The following is a 10,245-nucleotide window of genomic DNA, read 5'->3' on the forward strand; positions in this document are numbered from 1 at the left end:
CCTGTTAAATTTTGGAATTATTCCGGGTTCATTTGGCCTTTTTTATACATTAATTGAGTTGTTGGACATTTAATGTGCATAATTCAAATTTGAACTTCAAGCACATGCTCCGGTGCACCGAAGTTGGTTGAAAAATCACATGTGTGTCATTGGGTGAATTTCTAGGTCCCATGCAAGAAATGTGAATGAAATTCAACATCTGGGCGTCGTGACTCGGCCGAGAACATTGAGAAACTTGATTTTTAAATTCCCGCAAATCCAAAACTCGCCTGGAAATCATGAAACTTGGCATGGTGTCATGCCATGTCACTAACATGCCGTGGTAAAAAACTGGGCCAAATTGTAACAAGTTTTGGCATAAGCTTCTTGCAAAACCAGAGATTCTCTCAACAAGCCTCGTGGGGCCGAGAGGGAACGTGTCACCTTTGTGTGCGAAATGATATCCCCTGATTTTGTTTACAGAGGCAACATAGAACTATATGAGTGCCCTGTTAAATTTTGGAATTATTCCGGGTTCGTTTGGCCTTTTTTATACATTAATTGAGTTGCTGGACATTTAATTTGCATAATTCAAATTTGAACTGCAAGCACATGCCCCGGTGCACCAAAGTTGGTTGAAAAATCACATGTGTGTCCTTGGGTGAATTTCTAGGTCCCATGCAAGAAATGGGAATGAAATTCAAACATGTGGGCGTCGTGACTCAGCCAAGAACATCGAGAAACTTGGTTTTTAAATTCCTGTAAATCCAAAACTCACCTAGAAATCATGAAACTTGGCATGGTGTCATGTCATGGCACTAACATGCTATGGTAAAAATTGGGCCGAATTGGAACAAGTTTTGGTATAAGCTTCTTGCAAGCCGGAGCTTCTCTCAAGGCTCATGGTTCTAAGAGGGAATGTGTCACCTTTGAGTGCGAAACGATATACGCTGCCCCCCTGAGTTTCTTTACAAAGGCAACATAGAACTACATGAGTGCCTTGTTAAATTTTGGAATTATTCCGGGTTCGTTTGGCCTTTTTATACATTAATTGAGTTTCTGGTCATTTAATGTGCATAATTCAAATTTGAACTACAAGCACATGCTCCCGTGCACCAAAGTTGGTTGAAAAATCACATGTGTGTCCTTGGGTGAATTTCTAGGTCCCATGCAAGAAATGGGAATGAAATTCAAACATGTGGGCGTCGTGACTCGGCCAAGAACATCGAGAAACTTGGTTTTTAAATTCCTGTAAATCCAAAACTCACCTAGAAATCATGAAACTTGGCATGGTGTCATGTCATGGCACTAACATGCTATGGTAAAAATTGGGCCGAATTGGAACAAGTTTTGGTATAAGCTTCTTGCAAGCCGGAGCTTCTCTCAAGGCTCATGGTTCTAAGAGGGAATGTGTCACCTTTGAGTGCGAAACGATATACGCTGCCCCCCCTTGAGTTTCTTTACAAAGGCAACATAGAACTACATGAGTGCCCTGTTAAATTTTGGAATTATTCCGGGTTCGTTTGGCCTTTTTATACATTAATTGAGTTTCTGGTCATTTAATGTGCATAATTCAAAATTGAACTACAAGCACATGCTCCCGTGCACCAAAGTTGGTTGAAAAATCACATGTGTGTCCTCGGGTAAATTTCTAGGTCCCATGCAAGAAATGGAAATGAAATTCAAACATCTGGGCATCGTGTCTTGGCCGAGAACATTGAGAAACTTGGTTTTAAAATTCTTTTAAATCCAAAACATGCCTGAAAATCATGAAACTTGGCATGGTGTCATGTCATGGTACTACCATGCCATGGTAAATTTTTTTGGTCGAATAGGAACAAGTTTTGGTATAAGCTTCTTGCAAGCCAGAACTTCTCTCAAGAAGGGTCGTGGTTCAGAGAGGGAACGTGTCACCTTTTTGTGCATAATTCAAATTTGAAATACAAGCACATGCTCCAGTGCACCAAAGTTGGTTGAAAAATCACATGTGTGTCCTCGGGTAAATTTCTAGGTCCCATGCAAGAAATGGGAATGAAATTCAAACATCTGGGCGTCATGGCTCGGTCGGAAACATTGAGAAACTTGGTTTTTTAATTCCAGTAAATCCAAAACACACATCAAAATCATGAAACTTGGCTTGGTGTCATGACATGGCACCAACATGCTGTGGTAAATTGCTGTCCGATTTGCGAAGGCACACACATTAACAATCAACAAAGTCATTTTGGAACTAGTGCTGTCACGTTACAATCTGAAACTCAAGTATTATTGAAACCGTGGGCATTCTACTTACCATTTACGTGCCGCCACACGTCCCTTTTTTTATTAGCTAGGAGGTGCCGTGCAGGGTAGCTATTTGAGTACGGGAGGCGTGCGATCAGACCCCTGCGCATGCTTACCGGGAGGAGAGCCCTTTGACCTCCATCTGCCGCCCACCTCTCTCCCAAGGTCTCCATTAATGGCACCCGAGCCTCTATTTAATGGCGTGGCTATGTCTCACTCGACTAAGATTTAAGAGAGAAAAAAGAAATTTTTGCACGGATCTTGATGTAATATCCGACGGACCTTTATAGCATCTACTGCGACTTATAGCAAGACTGATGGATATATAAGGATGACGACAATGGATAATAATTGTCTTACATAATTAGGAAGATAATTAAAAAAGCCACATGCGGCTACGCCTGAAATACACAAGGGAAAAAGAAGAAGGAAGACAATGATCTGGCCCGCTGATCTCTACTTTCTTGATGCATTGCTGCAGGCCGCGGGAACTAGTCTCCACGACGAGTGGCGATGAGCTTCATCGTGTCCTCAAGACACTACTTGAGAGCATCCACGGATTCCTCCACTAGCCTTTGGCGCTCGATGCGGAGCATGTCATTCTCGTCCATAAGTTTCTTGACGATGACGCCGGTCCTCTTCAATAAGGCACTGGTCTCCTCCTGCTGCTCTGCACTTCGGACGATCTTCGCCCTCAGCAGGTCGCGCTTGGCTCGAAGCCTATCATTGCCCTCCCTTAGTTGTCGGATGACGCTGGTAGCCTATTCAAACAAGGTGTTCATGTCGTCCTGCAACCTCGCCTAGCCGGAGATATGATCCATCTAGCTATGGACGATCGCATGCATGCGCCTGTAAGAGTCGCTGCCTGCCTGCGAGACATTTTCCCGGGCCTCCGCGGCGCAGCAAGACATCTCTGATGCATTCGTGGCACGGCGGGACATCTCTGCTGCTTCCACGACGAGGCCGGACCAGTCTGCTGCATCGACGGTGCGGCGGGACCTCGGTGCTGCTTCGGCGGGGCGGCGGGACCTCTGTGCTGCTACTTCCGCGCGGCGGGACATGTTGGATGCTTTTGCAGCGAGGTGGGACATCTCTCATGCTTCCGCTTCCATGCTCCCCTCTCCCCGGTGGTAATCTCTCGACCCTGAACACACGCTGGCCATGGCAGACGCAAGGGAAGGATGCTGAATGACTTGTTTGTTTTTGTGGATGAGGAGTTGAGGAGGAATGTGCAGTCATCTTGGCGTAGTAGTATTTATAACCGAGTACTAATACGCTCCTAAGTGGGAAAACATTTAGGTTGTGATCGGTGTGAACAGGTTTGCAATTAAATATAGCATGGTAGTAGTAATTTGGAATGTGACGAGACGCAAGCTCAAAATTTATTGACGGTTCTAGTTTGGAAGTGTGGCACTATTCCCGGATGGCGTAACGTTGGCACATGTTCTCGGCCGTGGTGTAGCATATGCCATGTTACTTCTTTTTCTACTGCTGTGTACGTGCAATAACTGGCACCGTCGGATACATATCTTACGATTATTGGGGCGTTCGACAGGAATAGCCTCGTGGCGAGCTATAGACTAGTCTTTTTTCAGACGCGTTACACCTATCTCTCGGGACTTCTCGCATGCACCATCTCTAGCTCCCTAGGTCGATGCCACCCACATACACTTGTACTCTGAGTTTAGTACGTTATACATGAAGAGAAGAGGTGCACGCATGCACTCATCCTCTCTCACACACGCATCTGTAGCTACGAATTGTAGTGTTCTCAACCATCCGATTGGCTCTATCATAGGTTTCACGTTGCTCCTTGGACTTGAGATTGAGAAGTTTAAAACATGGAGGCTAAGCTGGAGGCGCGAGGTTTTGGTTAATGTGCGGGCCACACATGACACCAACACGACACGAGCTTCGTCTGCCTAGTGCGCAGTCGGGTGAGTTGTCCAAGTATAGACACAACTAGGCCCTCCTTGGTATCTGTGCCTTGACTTATGCATAGAGAAATTAGGATTGGAGGGAGTAGTACAAGTAGCAGTACTACTTTGATGTGTCGCGTCAACTCGCACAAGTATGCAACACTTCCTGAACAAACAAGCATATAAGCTGTTACACTACTTCTTACCCAAAGGATCTTTATATCCAACAGACACAAAATATCCGTTCGACTATTGGAAATTACTTTAACTGCTGATCTGATGTCGAAGTAATTGCTGCATTGCCACCAAAACCCACCATCTCTTAAGCTAAAGTAGACCGAGCTAACCCCTATATTAGCATATTACTAAGATAAATAGAAGGCACTGTAGAATCATTTAGGAGGTGAGCTTGTTAATCTGAATGTGGAGGGACACCGTCCTCGACAACCCAGCCCCGGCCAGCTGCTTGGGCGGAACTGTGAAGAAGGTCAGCTCCTGAACGGCGATGTCGCCGGGATCCTTGCTGCTTGTCACCTCCATTTTCACCTTGACGGCGTCGGTCCTGCCTTTGGGCTCCCCTGGCGGGCCATTCGCCCACAGCTTGGCCATGTAGTGTGGCAGTGGGGACGCCCCCGCTCTGATGCAGATGATCGACACGGCAATAGGCGAGCCGATGTCGAGCACGCTGTCGACCAAGAAAAACGCGCGACCGTCCTCCTCCGTGAACAGCAAGAGCTGTGGCTCCGACAGTGGCACTTGCAGCTGGAGCACCTTGCCGTACTGGATCCTGTGCACGGGCATGGGATGCACAATGCTGATGTGGTGGGAGAGCGCTGGTGGTGGGCCTTCGTAGCCGCAGACGGGCACAGGGTATTTGTAGGGCGCGAGCGGACACACACTTTGGTGATTGGCGAGCTTGTGGTAAGTGACGTAGAGCCCATAGCCTTCGTGCGGGCACTCCACCCTCACCGAGGAGAGGACAGCGTCCACCGCCGTGTTCTGCATGTCGAAGCCGCCGCCATGCTCACACTTCTGGCACTGCCGCTGGTTCCCGGGGCACTCGACGCGGCAGTCCGCGCAGGCCAGGCGCCCTCACTTGCACTGCACAAATCAATCGAACAACACATCAATCAAGAAAACCCCCACCTTGCTCGATCAGCCAAACGGACAAGGTGTATTTGAACCTCATACATTGGAGGCTTCAAGGGGCGGAGGCACAAGGGGCAGTGGAGCAAGGTGAGGTCCATCGAGACCATAGAGAGCTCCATCGTCGGGTCCTGTTCCGTCGGCATGATCTCACCCTCCTCGTGCACAACCATCTCTTGCTTTAGGGCCGGGGCATTACAAAGCTTTACCATCACATATTCATACTACTTCAAGGTGCATTAAATCAACACATGCAAGTATCAAAAGGAAAGTCATGGCATGCATGCATGCGTTGTAATTAATGCATCGGTAAACGCAAATTATTGAAATATAGTGAGTGCAGTGCTTTGATGTGTTACGTCAACTCATACAACAACAAGAAGTTTGATTACAACGCCCTATCCCTCACGGACTAAGCTCCGGTGCCTTAACTGCACCTGCCTTTGGCTATATGACAGGTGGGCCACCCACCTGTTGGGCCCACCTGTCATACACGCAAATGCAGGAGTAGTAAGTCAATGAAGCTACGTCCACTAGTACGCGGCGATGCTATACAAACGGTTTTAACCCCTTTCCGCGACGACATTTAGAACCGTTGCCTAGTGAGTGACGGCGATAGGGGGTCCTTCCCACACGACCCAGAAACCGTCGGGGATATGGCCCTCCTAGCACACACGCTCGGCAAAATGAGTTCGTGTGTGATACGTCTCCAATGTATCTATAATTTTTGATTGTTCCATGCTATTATATATTCTGTTTTGGATGTTTAATGGGCTTATTTATACACTTTTATATTATTTTTGGGACTAACCTGTTCATACGTCTCCATCGTATCTACTTTTACAAACACTTTTGCCCTTGTTTTGGACTCTAACTTGCATGATTTGAATGGAACTAACCCGGACTGACGCTGTTTTCAGCAGAATTGCCATGGTGTTATTTATGTGCAGAAACACAAGTTCTCGGAATGACCTGAAACTCCACGGAGCGTATTTTTGGAAATAATAAAAAATATTGGCAAAAGATCAAGGCCAGGGGGGCCACACCCTAGCCACGAGGGTGGGGGGCGCGCCTGCCCCCTGGGCGCGGCCCCTACCTCGTGGCCCCCCTGGAGCTCCTCTGACCTCAACTCCAACTATATATATTCGTGTTCGGAGAGAAAAAAATCAGGGAGAAAGATTCATCGCGTTTTACGATATGGAGCCGCCGCCAAGCCCCAAACTCTCCCGGGAGGGCTGATCTAGAGTTCGTTCGGGGCTCCGGAGAGGGGAATCCGTCGCCATCGTCATCATCAACCATCCTCCATCACCAATTTCATGATGCTCACTGCCGTGCATGAGTAATTCCATCGAGGGCTTGCTGGACGGTGATGGGTTGGATGAGATTTATCATGTAATCGAGTTAGTTTTGTTAGGGTTTGATCCCTAGTATCCACTATGTTCTGAGATTGATGTTGCTATGACTTTGCTATGCTTAATGTTTGTCACTAGGGCCCGAGTGCCATGATTTCAGATCTGAACCTATTATGTTTTCATGAATATATGTGAGTTCTTGATCCTATCTTGCAAGTCTATAGTCACCTACTATGTGTTATGATCCGGCAACCCCGAAGTGACAAATAATCGGGACCACTTCCGGTGATGACCTTAGTTTGAGGAGTTCATGTATTTACCATGTGTTAATGCTTTGGTCCGGTACTCTATTAAAAGGAGGCCTTAATATCCCTTAGTTTCCGCTAGGACCCCACTGCCACGGGAGGGTAGGACAAAAGATGTCATGCAAGTTCTTTTCCATAAGCACGCATGACTATATTCGGAATACATGCCTACATTACATTGATGAACTGGAGCTAGTTCTGTGTCACCCTAGGTTATGACTGTTACATGATGAACCACATCTGGCATAATTATCTATCACCGATCCATTGCCTATGAGCTTTCCATATATTGTTCTTCGCTTATTTACTTTTCCGTTGCTATTGTTACAATCACTACAAAATACCAAAAACATTACTTTTGCTACCGTTACTTTTGCTATCGTTACCACTACTATCATATTACTTTGCTACTAAGCACTTTGCTGTAGATATTAAGTTTCCAGGTGTGGTTGAATTGACAACTCAGCTGCTAATACTTGAGAATATTCTTTGGCTCCCCTTGTGTCGAATCAATAAATTTGGGTTGAATACTCTACCCTCGAAAACTGTTGCGATCCCCTATACTTGTGGGTTATCAAGACTATTTCCTGGCGCTGTTGCCGGGGAGCATAGCTCTATTCTTTGAGTCACTTGGGATTTATATCTGCTTATCATTATGAAGAACTTGAGAGATCCAAAAACCAGGATTTATCCCTCAACTACGAGGGGAGGTAAGGAACTGCCATCTAGCTCTGCACTTGATTCACCTTCTGTTTTGAGTAAGCTTGCGACACCTAAACCTACTTCTGCTATTGATTCTGATATGTCGCATATTATTGATGATGCTACTTCTGCTACGCATGATACTTATGATGAAACTACTTCTATGCCCGATACTACTGTGCCACTTGGTGAATTTCTTGATGAACAACTTGCTAGGGCTAGAGAGAATGAAATTATTGAAACTGATAATACTGATGAAAGTGATTATGAAGGCTCTCCTAATAAATATGAAGTACCTGTTGTGCCCGAGGGCTATGTTATGGATGAAGAAACTAAAAGAGACTTTCTTGCTTGCAATGATAGAAGTGATCTTAAGAAATTATTAGCTAAGCTTAAACAAAAAACTCTGAATGCTAGAATGAATTATGATCCTGTTTATGCTACTTCACCTATCTTTGTTACTGATAAGGATTATGAATTCTCTATTGATCCTGATATAATTACTTTGGTTGAATCTGATCCTTTTTATGGCTATGAATCTGAAACTGTTGTGGCACATCTTACTAAATTAAATGATATAGCCACCCTCTTCACTAATGATGAGAGAACTCGCTACTTTTATATTCTTAAAATATTTTCGTTCTCATTAAAGGGTGATGCTAAGATATGGTTTAATTCTCTTGATCCTGGTTGTGTGCATAGTCCCCAAGATATGATTTATTACTTCTCTGCTAAATATTCCCATGCTCATAAGAAACAAGCTGCCTTAAGGGATATATGTAATTTTGTGCAAATTGAAGAAGAGAGTCTCCCACAATCTTGGGGGAGGCTTCTCCAATTACTTAATGCTTTGCCTGATCACCCTCTTAAGAAAAATGAAATACTTGATATCTTTTATAATGGACTAACCGATGCTTCCAGAGATTACCTGGATACTTGTGCTGGTTCTATTTTCAGGGAAAGAACACCAGATGAAGCTGAAATTTTATTGAATAATATGTTGAAAAATGAAAATAATTGGACACTTCCTGAGCCACCTCCTGAGCCTATTCCTAAACCAACTCCGAAGAAAAGGGGTGTTCTATTTCTCAGTCCTGAAGATATGCAAGAGGCAAAGAAATCTATGAAAGAAAAGGGTATTAAAGCTGAAGATGTTAAGAATTTACCTCGTATTGAAGAAATACATGATCTTAATTTACCGCCTACTGAAGAAATACATGGTCTTGATAACCCGACACAGGCAGTAAAGGTAAATTCTCTCTATAGATATGATAGATCTGAAATCCCATTTACTAAATTTGCTAGCCCATGCTTAGATGAGTTTGATAAATTTATGGTTAAGCAAGAAGACTTCAATGCTTATTTTGGTAGAGAATTAAAACGCAGTGCTGATATGCTTGAACACTTGGGTGATTATATGGCTAATGTCAAAGGTGAACTTAAACTTATTAGTAAACATGCTTCTATGGTTACCACTCAAGTAGAACAAGTACTTAAAGCTCAAAATGATTTGCTCAATGAATTGAATAGTAAGAATAAGGACTATGCTGTTAGAGTGGCTACTAGAACTGGTAAAATGACTCAGGAACCTTTGTATCCTGAAGGCCACCCTAAGAGAATTGAGCAAGATTCTCAGAGAAATAATATATATGCACCTAGTCCTTCTAAAAGGAAGAAAAAGAAAAATGATAGGACTTTGCATGCTTCTAGTGAACCTATTGCTGAAACACCTGAGAATCCCAATGATATTTCTATTTCTAATGCTGAAACACAATCTGGTAATGAGCCTGAAACTAGTGATAATGTTAATGATAATGTTCATGTTAATGCTCAACCTAGCAATGATAATGATATAGAAATTGAACTTGCCGTTGATCTTGATAACCCAGAATCAAAGAATCAACGTTATGATAAGAAAGACTATGTTGCTAGGAAACACGGTAAGGAAAGAGAGCCTTGGGTTCAAAAACCCATGCCTTTTCCTCCCAAACCATCCAATAAAAAGGATGATGAGGATTTTGAGCGCTTTGCTGAAATGATTAGACCTATCTTTTTGCATATGCGATTAACTGATATGCTCAAAATGAATCCTTATGCTAAGTATATGAAAGATATTGTTACTAATAAAAGAAAGATACCGGAAGCTGAAATTTCCACCATGCTTGCTAATTATACTTTTAAGGGTGGAATACCTAAGAAACTAGGAGATCCCGGAGTACCAACTATACCATGCTCCATTAAAAGAAATTATGTTAAAACTGCTTTATGTGATCTTGGAGCCGGTGTTAGTGTTATGCCTCTCTCTTTATATCGTAGACTTGATTTGAATAAGTTGACACCTACTAAAATATCTTTGCAAATGGTTGATAAATCAACTGCTATTCCTGTCGGTATTTGTGAGGATGTGCCTGTTGTGGTTGCAAACATTACTATTTTAACGGACTTTGTTATTCTTGATATTCTCGAGGACGATAGTATGTCTATTATTCTTGGAAGACCTTTTTTGAATACTGCAGGGGCTGTTATTGATTGCACCAAAGGCAATGTCACTTTTCATGT

At 43.8% G+C, this 10,245-nt stretch overlaps 1 protein-coding gene across 1 annotated transcript; it reads right to left on the bottom strand.

The window, feature by feature from the left end:
- Window positions 1-4,577: 4,577 nt before the first annotated feature.
- LOC125546857 lies at window positions 4,578-5,186 on the bottom strand. The gene has a single exon (XM_048710970.1). It carries the CDS (start codon window positions 5,184-5,186, stop codon window positions 4,578-4,580), a length of 609 nt encoding a protein of 202 aa, XP_048566927.1.
- Window positions 5,187-10,245: the final 5,059 nt, after the last annotated feature.

The sequence above is a fragment of the Triticum urartu genome, chromosome 3, assembly GCF_003073215.2.
Source record: "Triticum urartu cultivar G1812 chromosome 3, Tu2.1, whole genome shotgun sequence".
Taxonomy (NCBI): Eukaryota; Viridiplantae; Streptophyta; class Magnoliopsida; order Poales; family Poaceae; genus Triticum; species Triticum urartu.